Source organism: Chelonoidis abingdonii, chromosome 4 (genome assembly GCF_003597395.2).
Source record: "Chelonoidis abingdonii isolate Lonesome George chromosome 4, CheloAbing_2.0, whole genome shotgun sequence".
NCBI classification, from domain to species: domain Eukaryota; kingdom Metazoa; phylum Chordata; order Testudines; family Testudinidae; genus Chelonoidis; species Chelonoidis abingdonii.
This window is the reverse complement of record NC_133772.1, coordinates 60,087,109-60,102,556: the sequence shown is the minus strand read 5'-3', so window position 1 is coordinate 60,102,556 and position 15,448 is coordinate 60,087,109. Positions and strand designations below refer to the sequence as shown.

General features: G+C 37.6%; 1 protein-coding gene across 1 annotated transcript in view; it reads right to left on the bottom strand.

The window, feature by feature from the left end:
- DCDC1 (doublecortin domain containing 1) overlaps positions 1 to 15,448 on the bottom strand; it is a 441,595-nt gene that overhangs the window by 172,057 nt on the left and 254,090 nt on the right. The window contains exons 18-19 of the mRNA XM_032768514.2: positions 12,254 to 12,412; positions 11,680 to 11,837 (exon numbers count right to left, since the gene is read on the bottom strand). Coding sequence (XP_032624405.2) covers positions 11,680 to 11,837; positions 12,254 to 12,412 — 317 coding nt within the window. The remainder of the gene's footprint in view (positions 1 to 11,679; positions 11,838 to 12,253; positions 12,413 to 15,448) is intronic.

Here is a 15,448-nt window from a genome sequence, read left to right as displayed (position 1 = left end):
AGTCAACCTGTGGAACTCTTTGCCAGAGGATGTTGTGAAGCCCAAAAGTATATCTGGGTTCAAAAGAGAACTAGATTAATTCATGGAGGATAGGACCATCAATGGCTATTAGCTAGGGATGGTGTCCCTAGCCTCTGTTTGCCAGAAGCTGGGAATAGGTGACAGGGGATGGATCACTTGATGATTACCTGTTCTGTTCATTCCCTCTGGGGCACCTAGCATTGGCCACTGTCAGAAGTCAGGATATTGGCTGGACCTTTGGTCTGACCCAGTATGTCTGTTCTTATGTTCTTTTATCTAAGGACAAACGTTGGCCTGAAAAATGTAAGAGTTCAGCTTTGTAAAACTTACAATTTTAATATGTTGAACACTGCACAAGAATCCTTGCAGTTTCATTGTAGGTTTTTACAACCCCACAGATTTCATTCTGTTCTCATATGGGCAAAATAGCTATATTTGCATTGAAAACACTTGGAAAAAAGGGAAAGCTGACTTTTATGTCAAAAACTAGGTATATTTAGCTAGAAATAGGCTCCTTTTGCTTCAAAAAGGTGTAACCTATGTACTGATCTTTGAAAATTTTCATATTTTGAATTTATAACAAGATGTACAATACTTTAAAATTGACATTACTATTTTACATCCGTCTACTGAAGCCAGCCTGATTGGTACACAGTCATAGCTGCTGTAAAAAGTTTGGCTGCTATCACTTTCTTTGAGAATTTAACTTTAGAAGTAAGCTATCAATCTTCAAATGTTTTACACGGGCATAAAGTTAATAAGGATTGTTTCCTCAAGACAGTAAGTGCTTAGTAGAGTGATAATAAGAGTTCTTTGAGTCTATCTCCATTTGGCCTGTGAATAAAACCTCCATCATTTTTAACTTTTTTCAATATTGACTAGAACTTTTGTGACATAGATTTTCAAAGCATGACAAAACCATACCAGAAAACCTTGCGAAAAAAGTCATTTTTTGTTTTAATTATAGGTCCATTCAGGCCTTGATGTGAATAAATCATGAGAGAGCCCTGAAACAAAAAAAAAAAGGATGTGGTCCCCAGATGAAAATCCATCAGAAGTCATTCGGTAAGAGAAGATTTATTCCTACATGAAGTGTGACTTCAATTTGGCCAAATAGTGAAGTTTTTCCACACATCCTAATAGTCCCTACTCAGCTCCTGGCTCTGTGCTCCATTTTCAGATAAATATTTAGACAAAAAGTATCACAACCAAGGACTCCTGCTACTAAAACTGTGGCAAAAACATTAAATATTCCTCGATCCCATCTGACTAAACTCTAAACAAAGATATACCACTAATGACATAATCAAGTGCTCAGAAAAAATCACCAAAAATCATTCCTTCCCAAACTCAAATTTTGTAATTAGGCAAAACTAGAACATGCCTAGAAGCCTATTATTACCACAGCATAAACATGGTAACCAAACTCTGATGCCCATAAAGGCAAGGCAATCCAATCCATCCAATCAAACAAAATCCACCCTGTTCCCTGTCCTCCCAGCCCCCCTTTTTCCCCCCACCAAAAAATAAAGACTGGCAGCTCACATTAAATCTTCCTCAGAAAGAGGGACAACTCAGTCAGTCAGGAGACTGATGGGCTCTCCTCCACAGCAGACACATACCTAGGAAGAGATTTGAATGCCACTAAATCTCAATCTAGAACCTTACTAGAGAAGCAGGAATGTACATTGTTTCAGTTTACTAAAATCCTTATGGTAAAAAAATAGGGAGCTATTAATATTATAAGAAAAATAATTTCTTGAAAAAAAAACAGCAATAGTGCATGTAGGAGCAGTAATATCCTTCCTTTCAAAAGTACTAAGGCTACCCCCTTTGTCAACTACTTTGTAGCATGCAAAACAGCAAATTTTTCATAAATATTTTTACAAAATATTGAAAGCACTCCATTTACCCAGTGAAATATGTTGAATGGGGAATAAATCAAACACTCTGGTTTGCAAAGGCTAGGCAAGGTTCTACTACTTGATGCACATTTCTGTACATAAAACAGTTCTCTCCATGATTTCAGTCAGTATTTAAGTCTTTTTATACTCTTATTAGCATTTGTTGTTGGTAGAAGTAGTAGACTGATATCTGAAAATAGCTCTTTGCTGCACAGCAGCCCTGACTGCCATTAGGGAAAAAATAACCTGCCATTTCAGTTCTTTGTCAATATATTCACTTTTACTTCAGCAACTGTTTTTGAGCTGAATGGTGTGTGTGTGTGCGCGTGGTGGGGAGTTTAGCTCATAACAGGGCTTCAAAACTGATTAACTGTTTCATACAATATCGGGGAAATGCCACATGCTGCAAGTTTGCTTGCTGAACAATCTACGTATTTCCTGGCTATTCCATTCTAGCAAAAAGATTTATATTAACTTGCTGGGCAGTGTTGTCTAGTGGAAAGGACACTGGACTGAGAGTGCAGGTGACCTAGGTTCATTCTTGGCTCTGCTCCTGGCCTGCTATATGAATTGGGAAGGTCATGTCTCCTCACAGTGCCTGTCTTCTTTATGTGAGCATACAGTATCCAGCACAATGAGGAGCTAATCTTGGTAGGGGCCTAAGAACTACCAAAATAATAATAAAAGTGCTGTATTATGTGGGTGGGTGGGTGAGTGTCTGTGTAAACTGCATGTGTTTATTACAGGTGAGTGAAATCATTTGCCAGGATTTTCTGGGTATATCTCACTTAATCATTTCCCTGTCATTTTGAGGGCTTGGGCACTGGTGCAGCTTGGTTCCTCCTATTCTATTCCTCTGGCACATATCGCGTCTCTTGTTGGCTATAATACTTTGGTCTAATTTTGGGTATTGGATTTAGTGTGCGGGTGCTGTGTGGTGTTGGTGACCTGTGATATATAGGAGGTCAGACTAGATAATCTGGTGGTCCCTTCTGGCCTAAAATTATATGACTCTCTGACACTTGGGTTCAAAGGCTCCTAAAAATCACTCTGCACTATGCATGTCTTGCTGCACAGCAGCTGTGCAAGGGGCCTGCACATCCCGTTTCCCACAATACGTTTCTACATCAGCTCTGTATAGGCCAGAACAGAGGATGGCACTAGAGCCATGGGATCCGTGATTGTGTATTACATCTAATGACTAACACCCCACACAAGTGGACAGAGGCCACTATTCTAGAACAAACTGCAGGCTGGTGTAACAGCCCTCAAGGAGACTAAGCTGTAACTCTATGCCCTGGCCCTGGATTGGGATATGGATTTTACTTCCCCAGTTCCACACCTCCACCCTATCATCTGACTAATATTAAGTCCAACTACTGGAGGGTTTACATGAGTGAAGAGAATTTCAACCTATGTGCACGTATTATATATTGATATTGTAATTATTACATTATCTCAGAAGTACGTTTTCCATACCTACATTTTCTTATTGGCCTGATGAAAACCTTGGTGAAGTCTTTGCTGATGAATAATTAACTAATTGGAAAAACCAAAATTTGTCAGTGAACGTGAAAAGACAACAAAACATGCCAAAACATGCAAATACTTAGCACCAATAGTGAAAAGAGAGTATTTTAACTCCTGCATGCTGCACTTGTAGCATTAATAAAGCCTTTTAAAAATTCAGCTGCTGGGATGCATTTTGTAACTACCCACTTCAACTGTTAAACAGATTCCACAGGAACAACATTTATCCTGTGTTAAAGTGGATACCTTATGTATTATGAGTCACTGTGTCAGCATCATTCCTTTCTGCAAGTAATGACCTTTTTTATAACAATTATCTTTTGCAAATCAACTGTTAAGAACTCTATTATGTAAATAAGCAGTATTATATTTAAAACAAACTGTCTTCTAGTAGAAAATGCTAATATGTTAGTATTTTGGGCTAAATTACCTAAGATTTGTTTGGTTTTGGCACTGCTTTGCCCCAAAAAAGCTTTGGATACTGTGGTCAGTCCAGAAGCAAAAATAGCTGTTTCCTGTCAGATTGAATTAGCTTAAACAAAAAACAGCCACAGCAAAATTTTTTACCAGGAACAGGAGCCTATTTGATCTCTAAATACATGTCAAAGGATACTTTGAATCATCTAAAAATATTAATGCTGAACACTAACAAGGCTTCATTAGTGACTTAAAAATCATTAAGTAGGACAAAGTATTAAGGAAGAAGATTGCCAGTAAATACTGAGCACACAAATAAAGCAGTTGATTATGCAGATAAGGCAAAACATAGTTATAAAGATGTATTTTCAGCAAGATCCTTCATGAAAACATGCAATAAAATCACAATAACCAAAAGTTGTAATATTTTTTATTTGATTTTTGTTTTTTAAGGAATAAATGGCAAGTAAATCATTAAAAGAAATGTCAGCCCTGTCAGTGGCAGCTGCTCTTCCTACTGAAAAAGGAGGGGAAGTGTAGGACCGGGGCAGCTAGCAAACCCCACAGCGGTCTGCAAAGTCACTAGTGGGAAAACAACAAAGGCCTTTCCATGCAACTAGCACAGATGTGCCCACAGCCAAACTGTCAGGAACAGTTAAGATGACAGCTACTCACAGTTCATTATTTCCTTCTCACAGGTCACTGGGTGACAAGCTGGGTCACCATGCTTTGTCGACTGCTATAGTCCTCCCTCCACAACCCCTATTCAATTTAAATAAAGGTAAGCTGCTCAAGTTGATATACTAATGTAAACAAATATGTTCTAATGCTTGGAGAGCATGAGACTTCAACATTTATTGTACCTTTGTGCCATGTTTAGTGTGATTTGCAACATTTAATCTGAGTGATGAACAGAAAATTGAATTTGGATATCTAGCTGATACAGAGACCAGAATTTTGTCAGGATGCAACTAAAGCATGTAATGAAAGCTAATTTGTCACCTATTCAAAGCTTTAACCTTTAGAACATTTACATGGCATATATATCAAAAATAATTTACTTGAATTTCAGTGAAAAGATGTTTTTCCCATAAAAGGGCAAAAAAAGAATTTTTCACAAATAAAATTAAGGAGAATGGTTAAAATGAACAAATATAGGCTTTTTAAAATGCAAAAACCATATTTCAGGATTGTTTTTAAAGTAGGGCATGTGGAAATATTTTTGTTTATCTCCATTGCACAAAAATAAAAATCTAGCAACTTTTAATTTCATTCTCTTTAAAACCTTTTCATCTGTCATCATGTAGTAAACATATTCTACAAAACAGAGAGAGATGGTGGTTCTTATCTACATTTTGACCACTTGGAATTTACCATGAATAAAAGAATCAAAGTCAAATATTTTATTAACTATTACAAACAATTCTACCAATTTGTAGCTGTGTCATTGATGGGAGTGGGAGAATAATGCCTTAGGCCTTTCCTCAGTAATTCTTCCTAAACTAATAAATCTTGAAAAAATCTAATCTCTGGACCTTTCTGGCTGATTGAGTAGACCTCTCTGTTTTAGATCCTACTAAGTGCTGAGTACTCTGGCTGAGATCCAAGAAAGCACTCCAGCATGTGCTTAATTTTAAGCTAGTGCTGAAGTGCTTTGCTGGAGTGCTCAGAAACTGTCAGGACTAGATGTACATTTTTGTAGTTATAGACTGAGGAGTGACTCAGTAAGATCAAGTCCAGCAAAACATTGAAGCATGTGATTAACTTTAAACATGTGACTAGTCCCATTCAATATCAATGGAACTATTCACTTGCTTAAGTGCTTTGCTGGTTAGGATTTAAGCATAAAGTTCATTGAAATTGCCTTGCCTCCCTCTCTCTCCCGATCCATTCTTCCTGGCTCTTTCTGTTCCTTTCCCCTATATTGTGGCTTCCTATAGGTATATTATGGTAAGAATAGCATCTGTAATGCCAACTGAAGGTTTCACAACCTCACTAAGGAATTATTGTATCAGGCAAAGAATGTGACCTCCAGATTTGAAAAATATGGAATGATGATTTTAAGTGAACTGATCTCCTCTATGGGGAATTTTATCTGGTAGTGTTGATGAGATAAAAGCTGCTGCTTTCTTTTTTTCTGTTTGGGACTGTGACAGGGTGTATCAACCCTGCACTGGGCCAACAGGGATGGACAAATCACTGTGGGCCCAGGAGGCCAGGTCCCCTTTCCCCTGCTGCGCATGCTCCAGATGGAAGAGCCAGATAAAAGGTAACAGCCCCACTCAGTCGGGGCTGGCTGCGGAGGAGGAGGAAGGACGGATACTGCAGGTTTCTCCAGAAGGGCCGGTGATGCTCCAAGCAGCAGAGCCTTTGGACCCAGACTACATTACAGGCAACTCGCCGACTGCTGAGACTGATGGAGATGCCAAACCATCGCCAGCCAAAGAAATGCAACTTGTGATGGGACGTGATCCAAGGGATGTAGTAGAAGCTGATGCCTAAACTCTTAGTGTGGAAGTCCCCAGCTTCATAGGGCACTGGGTTGGAACTCGGTGGAGCAGGAGGAGACGTGTTCCCCTACCACACCCCACCGACCACTAGGCATGGCTGCTGTTTGCTCTCAGTCCCAGCCCGGGGACTCAGGGACTATAGATTGTTTGTTTGTTCTGCCCCTCCCAGGGGCTTACAGACTGACTACTGTTCTGCCCTGCCCCAGAGGCTGCTTCCCCAATTGCTACTGTCTCCCCAAGCCAGGAGGTTTAGGGGTTATATACTGTTTGTTTGGCCTACCCTGCCCAGAGAGCCAGAACCTCAGCTGCAACTGCCTGCCCCAGCCAGGAGGCTCAGGGGCTGTAAACTAATTGTTTGCTCTGGCCTGCCCACGGGCTATGGACTGATTCCTGTTCTGTCTCACCCAGATGGCCAGAACTACAATTACTACTGCCTGCCCCAGCCAGGAGACTTGGGGCTATAGACTAATTGTTTGTCCAGCCTTGCCTGGGGGCTGCATGCTGACCATTGTTCCATCCTACCTACCCAGAGAGCCAGAACTCCAACTGTTGTTGTTGGCCTCAGCCTGGAGACGCAAAGGGCTACTGTTTGCCTGCTTGGCCCTGCCAGGGGTCTGGAGCCCACCAAACTGCAATTACCTGATCTAAGTGGGAATCCCAACAGCTAGGTGGCAGGGTGTATCAACCTCACACAGGGCCAACTGGGCCCCCTGTCACAGGGCCATATTACCAGGATCTCATGGGGCAAATTATAGCACACTGATTCAAGGATGGCTGTCAGGTTTTTGCGGTAGCTTCTGTTCAGTTTGGTATGAAGATAAGGACATTTTGGAGCCATTTTTACTTTAACCTGTGAATCCTAGCCTTAATCCAGTAGAAAAAGAGGATGCCATCCTAATTTTCTCTCTGGACTTTGACATCTTCTAGAGAACAGTCCTAAACTCAGTGCAAACCTGACATAAACTTTAAGTTTCCCATTACCTGATGTTAAATCAAATTCCTAAGAACATGAACATAACACAATTCGTAGGTATCCCATATGAACAGACATCAGGGATTCTCTGAGCTAGTTTACTGAAGACCCACTGATGTAGACCATGTTTTTCAGCTTACAAAAATCCTGAAATTGTTTAATTTAAATACTCCCCCACATTTTGCTTGTGAAATTTCCCACACTAAAATGCTTAATATGGTATCTCTGCCTCTACTGATTCAGAGGACAACATTGCAATTCTCTTGCTGAAGACTGGACAAGTTTCAAAGAGAATCTTTGCATTTCCTTTTTTCATTCTACAATTTTTATGTGTTAAAGTTGAAATGTAGATACATAAAATAATAAAATACTTAATTTTTATATTACACAAAATAATATATACCGAATCTGCTGTGGATAATTAAAGAGACAAGGTGGATGAGGTAATTTCTTACATTGGACCAACTTCTGTTGGTGACAGAGACATGCTTTTGAGCTCTCTAACCAATTGGTCCAATAAAAGATGTTACCTCAACCATCTTGTCCCTCTAATATCCTGAGACCAACATGGCTACAATTATACTATGGATCATTCCAGTTAGATATTGACATAATACTTATTTTTCTATACATCTAGAAATATCAAATTTCAATATATGTAGTACACAGACTCCCATAGATTTTGTTTAAAAAGGGGTTTGCCTAGTGAGAATTATAGTGGCACTATATTGACTTCAAAAGAAGCATTAATATGATCTCAGTAACTGTTCATTTTGGACCCAGTCCTTCAGTGTGCTGAGTGACTTCAACTCCCATTGCAGGACTGAACATTCATCATTACAACCTTTCAAGAACTTACAAGAAAGTGAATGGCAGCAACTCTGAATATTTGGTTTCAAATACAGAGCTAATATTCTTATAGACAATGGCTATTTTATTCAATACTTTGCTATATTAGTGATATGAAAGGACATAAAAACCACTATAGAACTAGTTATCTAAAATTATTTGCCAGGATTTTCAATCATACAGCGTTCTTTCATTATGGCTAAGTATTAGGAGTGGTATATACCTTTAGCATATTGTAAATATTTTTTAAAAAATATACTACTGGGATTTAGGACTGATTCCAGAAAATTATGGTTCAAATTTCAACTCAATTTTATAGTGCCAGACATAATATTAAAAATGAGGGGTAATGCATACTGTTAACTATTTAGTATTTTGTATTAACAAAAACTTGTACTCATGAGGTATCCAATTCAGCAAAGCATTTAAGTGTGTGATTAAATCTTAATGAAGACATTAGGACTCAATTATATCTTTAAAACTATGTATGTGCCTAGGTGCTATATCAGCTCAGAGCCTAATATAAGAATCTAATTGGTCATGGAAAATTCCAAGCCAAGTGAGTAGAACCTATTTTATAGCTCAATGTAAACAATAAAACATTGAAGAGTACAGTGATTGTGAGATGCCACCCAAAACTCTGGGTGTCAGACTTTTACTTTTCTTTCATCTTGTATCTTGCCATTCTCCCTACTCGAGGTTTGTAGTATCATCTGTCTTGTCATGTTTTTCTAAATATAATAATGTTCCACACATACTACCATAGTATTATCCCAACATACCCTGTTGTTATGAGATAATATGGTAGCTTTCTTGGAAAAGGACACAATTTTATTACAGGTTGTCTTAAAAGTAAACCCACCAAAGGACCAGTCAATTTTACATAACAGTGTCTATTAATCCTAAACATCCCCCCAAATGCTTTTCTCTGATGACATTATTATCATGGCAGATTCCCCCGTTAAGGGTGAGCTCTGCCTGCCCCAGTTAAAGCCACCTAAATGTCGGCTGTTCTGTCAATATGAGGCTATATTCACTGGGAATCTACACATATGAAAATTAATCTGTTTCCCAGCTCCCTGAGAAATATCATTTAGTGATGACAGCTCTGAACTACAATCATCCTGAAAGTACTTTCACCTTAAAGTACAAAACTATGAAGAGGAAATATTTACGAACATAACAGAGTTTTTATTTCCTGCAGTCACATACAGCTATCCCTTTTGGTCCAGCCAATAGCTGACAAAACCCAAACTCAGGCTGGGCTGGGCGGTTCACTAAATAGGCAGGATCCAAAACCTGCTGGTCACCAGTTGAACAGCTTATGAAGGGGAGTGACTAACCCCAGTATGAGCTAACTTAAATTGCTGGGCACATCCTGAAGAAAAACTTCCACAGAAATTTGCCTAAATAAAAACTCCAGGCCTGATATGTAGATAGAGTTTCTACAAAAAACTATTCTATGCATACTTCATTCGTGTGGCTTTCCTTCTCCCTATTACATAAATAGATCTCAATAGGCTATTTTACTGCTATACAACCATAGTACAGCTTTCACAATCATAAACTATGTTTTATTAAATAAAATATCTTACACGTATACAGCATTTTTCTTCTGGAAAGATCCTCAATGTGTTTTACAAACTACAACTAGGTGGAATGTTGCAGCTATTTAATAGTCTACAGCAATACTACATCACAGGTAGGGACCAAAAAAAAGCAGAGGAAAAGAATATAGAGGATTTGCTATGTTTGATAAGGAAGGTGACCTAAACATTTTATGAACTAGTATTGTTCCTGCTTAAACATTTTACTCCAGAATGTTATTGACTATAAAATAATATTGTTACAAATTAAAGATATTAGTATGTGTTTTACTTCTTACTACAAAATACCACAATTCAATAAGACCCTCCAGCACGCACAAATCCCATGGGAATTAAGGAGATTCATAAAGTTCAGAACGCGCTGTCTTGATTACAAGGATACTTTTCTGAATCAAAGCCTGTGTTCTGTCAGAGCTGCTCTTTGGCCTCCAAATCATAACCTTTTAGTAACAGTGAAGTTGTAAAAATACCCCAAAGCATGTAAATTGATAGTTAGTACGCTTTATTCTTAACTTTTCCCATTGTGCTTAGGTCATGTGGCATATATCGTAACATGACATAACATGCAATGTAACATAATACATGATAACACTGTAACATCACACATAATTTAAGACCCTAGGAATATATACTCTAAACTTTGTAGAATAAATAAATGATGTTATGTTAGGCTTAACTTTATATTTCAAAATATTTTTGAAAGAGCCAGTGCAGCCTGTATTAGCTGATTTGGAGCTCTTACATTTTATCTTTTAAACACAATAGTAATAACAACTGTTAACTTTAAAGCTTGGCAGAATATTATTATTCATGGATTTTGCTAAAACTCTTCAGTGCTTTGAGGAGCTGTATAATTACTAGGTAGTATTAGAACTAATATAGTACATTATTCCCAGAAATACTGGCTATAAAACACAGCACTTTCAGGAAGAAAAATCAAAGCATCAACCAATGGCAATTCATCTACGTGCAATACTTCCTGGAAAGGAAGAAGTTTAAAGATATCTTCAATAATCTGAACACCCTGGTATTTGGAGTTATTTGTATTATATGATTTTATTATCATTATTTTATTATTATTAATTAGTTGGGAAAATTTCTACTACTAAGGTGATTTTTAAAAGTATATTATTGATCTGATGTTGCAAATCTTACTATAACTTCAAGGTTCACGTGCTATATGAAAAAAAATGGCTGCTAAAATTCAATATTGAATTTTTGTTGAAAAAAGTACTATGAATGTCTACTAGACTGGTCTTCTGAATGATAGACCATTCATTTTTAATATTTTGCTCTAAAATAATTCAACATGGTTGCCCACAAAGAGGATAATCTATCAAATATAAATGTAAGAAAAATAAATATTTTTGTGTTAATTACAGAAGCTTGAAGCTGCTATTATACTTTCTCTCTGTAATTTCACATTACTAAGTTGGTTACTTTTTAGATATAGCTTTAACCAAAATATACTCTTAGGCTATGGACCCAATGTACTATGCCATGCTTCAGCTCAGCCTAAATTTCAGGTTTATAATGAAACATTTATTATGTAACCCTAAAAAAGTCTAGTGGCACAAACCATGTCACATAATGTCAATAAAAGTCATATTACTTTGTGTTCTATCAGGTTTATGCATAGAATTTAAAAGTAAATTCCCCAATTACTATCAAACTGGGTGTATACATGAATCTTTATGCACATAAATGTCACCCCTTTTCATTAATTTTGGTCAAAACTCCATGTTTGCTTACAAGCCAGAGGGCTTCTGAGATATTTCAATAATATCCAGGAAATCAATCTTACATGAAACTGAAGGAAAACATCTAATGTCATTGAACAATAAATATCAGTTCTGTCAGTGGCTTACCTTTGAGCTGAGGCCTTAGGATGTTTCTCTTCTAGTTTCCTCACCAGTGCGACTGTCAGCTGCATAGTCTCCCTTAGGGGACTTGCAGGCATTAAATGGGCTTCCAAAGGTCCTGAAAGTTGTTTCTGATTGGAGTTGTTGACATTTTTTTGCAGAACCTAAAAATGAAGTACAACCATGCAATTTATATATTGTTAATTAGAATAGTATGTGGCTACTTTTTCAAGTAAGTACTTTTTCTGTTGATCAACGGAAAATGTGGAAATCCAAATAGCTATGTCAAGATTTATCAAGAAACAGAAATTTAAGGAAGCAGCGATTTTTCAACCTCTTTCAGATAAACAGAATGTGCAATTTCGACAATTTGGCACTCAGTGGAATAAAGGAAACTGAAACTGTAAAAGATCTGGAACAAAAAAAAGTTGCATTCATTAAAATCTTGCCTTAGTAAATGTATTTGTCTCGGATTTTTAAATTAACAAAAGCAAATAAGTTTATTTATTTAAACAGATACAGATGGTAGAGGTTAACTTCTCTCTTTTCAAAATGCATTTTTGAAAAGACTGTCTCTGACCTGCCTCTGGCTTGGTACAGTGACCTCTTCTGCTGAGCTGCTCTCTATCTCCTGATGAGCTGTAGACCAGGCCCCATGGTGGATGTGGTGTTCCATCTGGGTCACCTCCTCTCTTACATTTAGCTCCTCTAGGTAGGTCAGGACAAACTCAGGATAAGCCTGTAGGAAAGGACAAAGACAGAAGAGTAACAAAGAGTCACATTAGGGTATATCAGCAGAATTACAACAAACTACACACCAGGAATTATGGAAAGAGTGGTTGATATAGGCAATGTCACAAAAACTACTGCATGTAAATAACTTTGTATTTCAGGAAGTTTTCCTAATTCAGATTTACATAATGACTTTTACAGATGTACTATAGTGAAAAATACACTATGCAAAGGCTAAGAAGTAACTTAAGAATATGAACTTACGGCTTTTAAGACTGAAACCCCCACATAAATGGAATAAAGCTTTTCTTATTACTCTCTAATAAAACAAATATTGTATCCCTATTTTTAAACAACTGTATATAATTAAATATGAGCATCATATTTAGCTAGGCTCTGAAATATAGGCTATTAGCAGAATGTCACTTCTCAAAAAGGCATGAACCCAAACATATTTTACCATTGCAGATGGAAAAAAAGCTCTGAGTTGTGAAATGACTGCATTTTATTTTTTAACAAACTAACAATAAAATTCAGTTGCCAACTATTGACCTTGCTAGCCTATCAAAGTTAGCTAAAATGCTTCAGGTGAAATTATCATATCCTAGCAATAACATCCTATTTCCTTTCAGCAGGAAGGGAGATCTGCATTGTCAGCCACTTAATCAACAACAAAATCACCATATCTTCCATCAGGGTAACATGATCAGTCTCATTTCCTTAGCCCAGGCTGTGAAGTGACTGCATTGTCCCTACTTAGAAGCTACTTCAGCCTAAGTAGCTTTCAAAGGGTCATAGGTGGCCATGGTGAACAAGGCTGGATTATGCCTAAATGAAAGTATTTTTTGCTTACAGTCATTATGGAGAATGTGGGGAAATTATGTATTTTTATGAAAAATATGCATGGCTCAGTTTACCCACTCACTTTTGTATTATGACCTATTAGAACTGATGGAATCAATTTATCCTCTGAGACAGGAGAATAAGAGATGGATGTTGATCACAATACACAAGTCTTGGTTGGTATGAATGAACTATCAAGCCCTGTCAACATGAATGGCGTTACCTTGAAAATTCAATGGAAGACCAACAACCAGACGTTAACTTTTAATGTCTACCAACCATTGGAGGCAGAATATGTGAAAGCAGTAGATGACAAAGGTGTGGGAGAACTGTAAGAATGCTGTCAAATATCAGAGGGGTAGCCGTGTTAGTCTGGATCTGTAAAAAGCGACAAAGAATCTTCGTGTGTCTGATGAAGTGGGTATTCACCCACAAAAGCTTATCCTCCTATACATCTGTTAGTCTATAAGGTGCCACAGGACTCCTTCTTGATTTTGTAGGAATGCTGTTGCCCAGTGCAATGGGAGAGATGGAATCCTGGATGCTTTGGGCCAAAGAGGCAGGCAACACTGCCAGTATGGACACGTTTATAAATTCTACTTTTTATTCTAATCTGAGGACCCTACACACTGAATGTCAATTGATTAATAAAAGATGGCTTGTTTTGAAAAGGCTGTCCTATGTCATTGCAAAACATCTGCTGGCTGCATAGCTCTCAAGAGGGGTAAGTTCCCAACTGAAGGGTTATACTCTTTTGTACCTGCTGAAGGAGCCATGGTGAAAAATAGCAGTGCTGAAGACAGTGATCCAGTCTCATGGTAGTAGAGCCGTAGAGCCCTCTGTAAAAAGTGGAAGTCTAGGGTCTAGCTTTGATGATGTAGCCTCCCAGAGACATTGTGTAAAAGTTAGAAGCATAGTATTTCCTGTGGGTCTTTGACAGACACAAATGTAGTTTACAGCTGTATGATCACTTTTACTATTTTTTCATGGAAAAATATTCAAACACTTGTTAAGTACTATACTTCAAAACCGCAAATATGAAATATTTTTTTTTAAAATACACTCTCTCATTAATATTTCTGTGGGGACCGTCTGCTAAACACAGTCTAGCAGTTAGTGACTGTTATTAGTATATTTCATAAACACAAGGGCAAACATTCCACTGGATAGCTCTTGAGTCCAGTCTATCTAATCTATCTATTTCATTTATAAAGCACCTATTGCTATTGTATTTTAGCACCCTTTCTAAACAATATTCTGCAATGCCAATTCTGTGCCCATGGATATCAATGAAATTTCTGAGCCCAAACGGAAAACAGAACATCAGGGCTGCCATGCAGATCTGAGAGAACTTTTTTGTTCCACATACTTTGAGATCACTTGTTAATGTTAACATCACAATAGTTGCTGATAATATTATCAATTTTAGCAGATGCTAAATGATAAAGTTCAATATTTTGTGCCTCAGTTGTAGTGCCTTGGTTTTCAATTAGTTTACAGTCAACATTTCTTCATCTGTGAGGATTTTTTTCTTCTGAATTCACTGTATTTTAAAGTAAACTTCTCAAAAAGAGAAAGCAGTACAGTAAGTGGCTTTCATTTTCTGAGGAACAGATTAGATGTTTTTCTGCCATCAATAATATTGAGTCTCGCTAGTTATGTATCTAGAATTTGATGCAGCACTCTCATTTGTTTATTCACAGTTTATCACTGTCTTTAACTCAGATCTGATACACTACACTAGATCTCCCATAAACATTTCAAAAGTGCTTAAGTGACTTAGGAGCCTAAGTCCCATTGTGTATGAATCACTTTTGAAAATGGTACTTAGGCACTTTTGAAAATTTTACCCATAGTCTTTAATGTGTTTCACTTTTAGGATTCAATTTGCTTTAAGTGCACGATATTCATGATGATACCAATGATAGGCATAAATGCACAATCCATAACAAAGTATGGCTATTAAAGAGCACTCACTCACTCACTCATGCCCGTCACCCCAATCGGGGTATGGGCCGCCAACCACAGATCTCCAGAGTCTTCTATCCTGGGCCATTCGCTCTAGCTGGTTCCAGGTATAGCCCATTTTTTTGCTATCAGCCTGAAGGTCGCGTCGCCAGATGTTTCTTGGACGGCCTCTTTTCCGCTTGCCTTGGGGGTTCCACCACAGTGCCTGTCTGGTGATGTTAGTTGGCTGCTT